The 2,498-nt window shown below is 62.1% G+C and overlaps 1 protein-coding gene across 1 annotated transcript in view; it reads right to left on the reverse strand.

The window, feature by feature from the left end:
• CAMK2B (calcium/calmodulin dependent protein kinase II beta) overlaps positions 1-2,498 on the reverse strand; it is a 17,632-nt gene that overhangs the window by 11,298 nt on the left and 3,836 nt on the right. Inside the window, exons 3-6 of the mRNA XM_031065088.1 lie at positions 2,301-2,395; positions 379-438; positions 186-240; positions 30-95 (exon numbers count right to left, since the gene is read on the reverse strand). Of these exons, the coding sequence (XP_030920948.1) occupies positions 30-95; positions 186-240; positions 379-438; positions 2,301-2,395 (276 nt within the window). The remainder of the gene's footprint in view (positions 1-29; positions 96-185; positions 241-378; positions 439-2,300; positions 2,396-2,498) is intronic.

A 2,498-nucleotide genomic window follows, 5' to 3' on the forward strand; every position in this document is an offset into this window, starting at 1 on the left:
TTGGGGGTGCACGGGGGGGGAAGGCTTACCTGGCATCAGCCTCACTGTAGTACTCCCGCGCCACGATGTCCTCAAAGAGCTCGCCGCCCGTCACCCTGAAACACAGCCAGGCCCCACATCAGCCTGAGAGCCCCCAGGATCCCCTGAACCCTCCCGAAGCTCTGTGAGCCTCCTGCCACACTCACAGGTCAAAGACGAGGTAATGGAACCCCTCCTCGGAGATGCTGTCGTGGAGCCGCACTGTGGGGACCAGATGGGGACAGGCTTAGCCTCAGCCCGCCACCAAGCCCTGGTCCCCTCTCCCAGCCACTGCAGGTGGCACTCGGGGTGTCCCTGGGTGTCCCCAGGGGTGACACCCCCCTTTCCCCAGTCACTCACCGATGTTGGAGTGCTTGAGCAGCCGGCAGATCCGCGCCTCGCGCTCCAGCTTCTGGTGGTCTGGAGGGGCAGAGGTCAGGCGGGCACCTGCCCGGGCCTGCACCCCTCCCTCACCTCACCTGTCCCCAGCCCAACCCCAGCGAGAGCAGCCCAAGATGCCCCTGAGGGAGCCACGTGGCTCTGTGGGTGTGCAGGTATGCACTGGGGGCAGGGCTGGGGGCTGCCCCTGTGGGCTTGTGCACGTGTGCCTGGGTGTGCACTTGTGCATGTGTGCAGGCGTGTACAGGTTTGCAGGTGTGGGTGGGGTGTGCATGTGGATACAGGCGCACACGCACGCTGCAGTGTGCACAGGTGTGCACATTCACGTGTGGGCCTGTGTGTGGGGCTCTGCATGCCTGTACACGGGTACAGATGGGAGTGCACATGTGTGCAAGCACCTGTGGCTGTAGCTGTGTGTGGGTGTGCAGGTGTGATGGGTATCTGTGCCCTGCAGTTGTGCACACACATGAGTGTGCCTGTGTGTGGCTGTACCTGTGTGTACCTCTGTGTGCAGCCATACAGCTCCGTGGCTGTACCTGTGTGCACAGGTGTACGTGTGTGTGTGAGCGTGTGTGTGGCTGCACCGTGTGCATCACTGTACCTGTGTTTGTACGGGATGTGGAGCGTGCAGCTGTTCCCCTGTGCGTGGTGGTTCCTGCATGTGCAGGTGTGTGCAGGTGTGTGCAGGTGTGTGCAGGTGTGTGCAGGCATGCAGATGTGTGTGTGTGTGCAACTCTACACGTGTGTGCCTGCAACAGCCACTGTATGAGTGCACACGTGTACCTGTGTGTGCAGCTGCACCTCTGGGTGTGTCTGCATTCAAGGGCACACAGACACGTGCACAGATGTGCACGCAGCTCACACACAGCTCACACAAACACACGTGTGTGCACCACCCCACTCACTGCCCACACACACATACATGTGTGTGCACTGCTCCACTCACTGCTCACACCTGTGCACACAGCTCCAGCCACAGCCACACACGTGTGCACACACAGAACACTCACACAGCCCCTGTGCCACTCTGTGCTGCCTCTTATCCAAGTGCACACCCTAAACCTCCACACCCCCACACACTGTCACACATCCCACACCTGCAAACACCTGCACACCCCCACTGCCGAGCTGTGAGCACACCCCACCCCACAGGCACCCACTCTGCTCACAGATGTGCACACACAGCAGTGCCCACCCTCGTGTGCAAGCACACACTCACACACTGTTGACACCTGCACACCTGCCTGCACACCAAGCACACACACTCAGGTACCCCCACTGCTCATTGTGCCCACCCACCATCACACACACCCCCATGTACACACACTTGTGCACACACACTCAGGTACCCCCACTGCTCATTGTGCCCACACACCCCCATGTAGACACACCTGTGCATGCACACCCTCCCCTCCATCCACTTACACCTGTGTACCTGCAGGACACCCTCAGGGAGAGGTGAGGTTCTGAGGGGCCCTGGAGGACGCAGCAGGGGCATAACGGGATGGACAGGGCCAGACCCCACCCCAGAGCATTCGCCCCTCCCTCCCACCAGCACCACTGGAGTCACAGCTGTCACAGGTGCCATGGGCACCACAGGTAGCCCGGCTGTGATGGCACCAGGGGTATCAGAGGTGTCACAGGTGCCAGGGGTTATCCCAGGCACCAAGGGTATCAGAGGTGCCATGGGCACCAGGGGTATCAGAGGTGTCACAGGTGCCAGGGGTTATCCCAGGCACCAGGGGTATCAGAGGTGCCATGGGCACCAGGGGTATCAGGGGTGTCACAGGTGCCATGGGGTGATCCCAGGCACCTGGCCTGTCTGAGAGTCCCCCCGGGGTGGCAGAGGGGTGCTGGCAGTCCCAAGCTCCCGGGGGTCCTACCTCTGGCTGAGAGCTTTTTGGTGTTGATGATCTTGGCAGCGTACTCATGGCCAGTGCAGAGCTTGACGCAGCGCCGGACGACCGAGAAGGCTCCCCTGGGGAGGGACAGGCTCAGCACGGCCCCGAGCACCGGGGGGGCGTGGGGGCGGCCCCACCGTGACTCAGCACCCGGGTCGGGGGGCTGCACTCGCCGTGACT

The sequence above is a fragment of the Geospiza fortis genome, unplaced genomic scaffold (assembly GCF_000277835.1).
Source record: "Geospiza fortis unplaced genomic scaffold, GeoFor_1.0 scaffold658, whole genome shotgun sequence".
Classification (NCBI taxonomy): Eukaryota; Metazoa; Chordata; class Aves; order Passeriformes; family Thraupidae; genus Geospiza; species Geospiza fortis.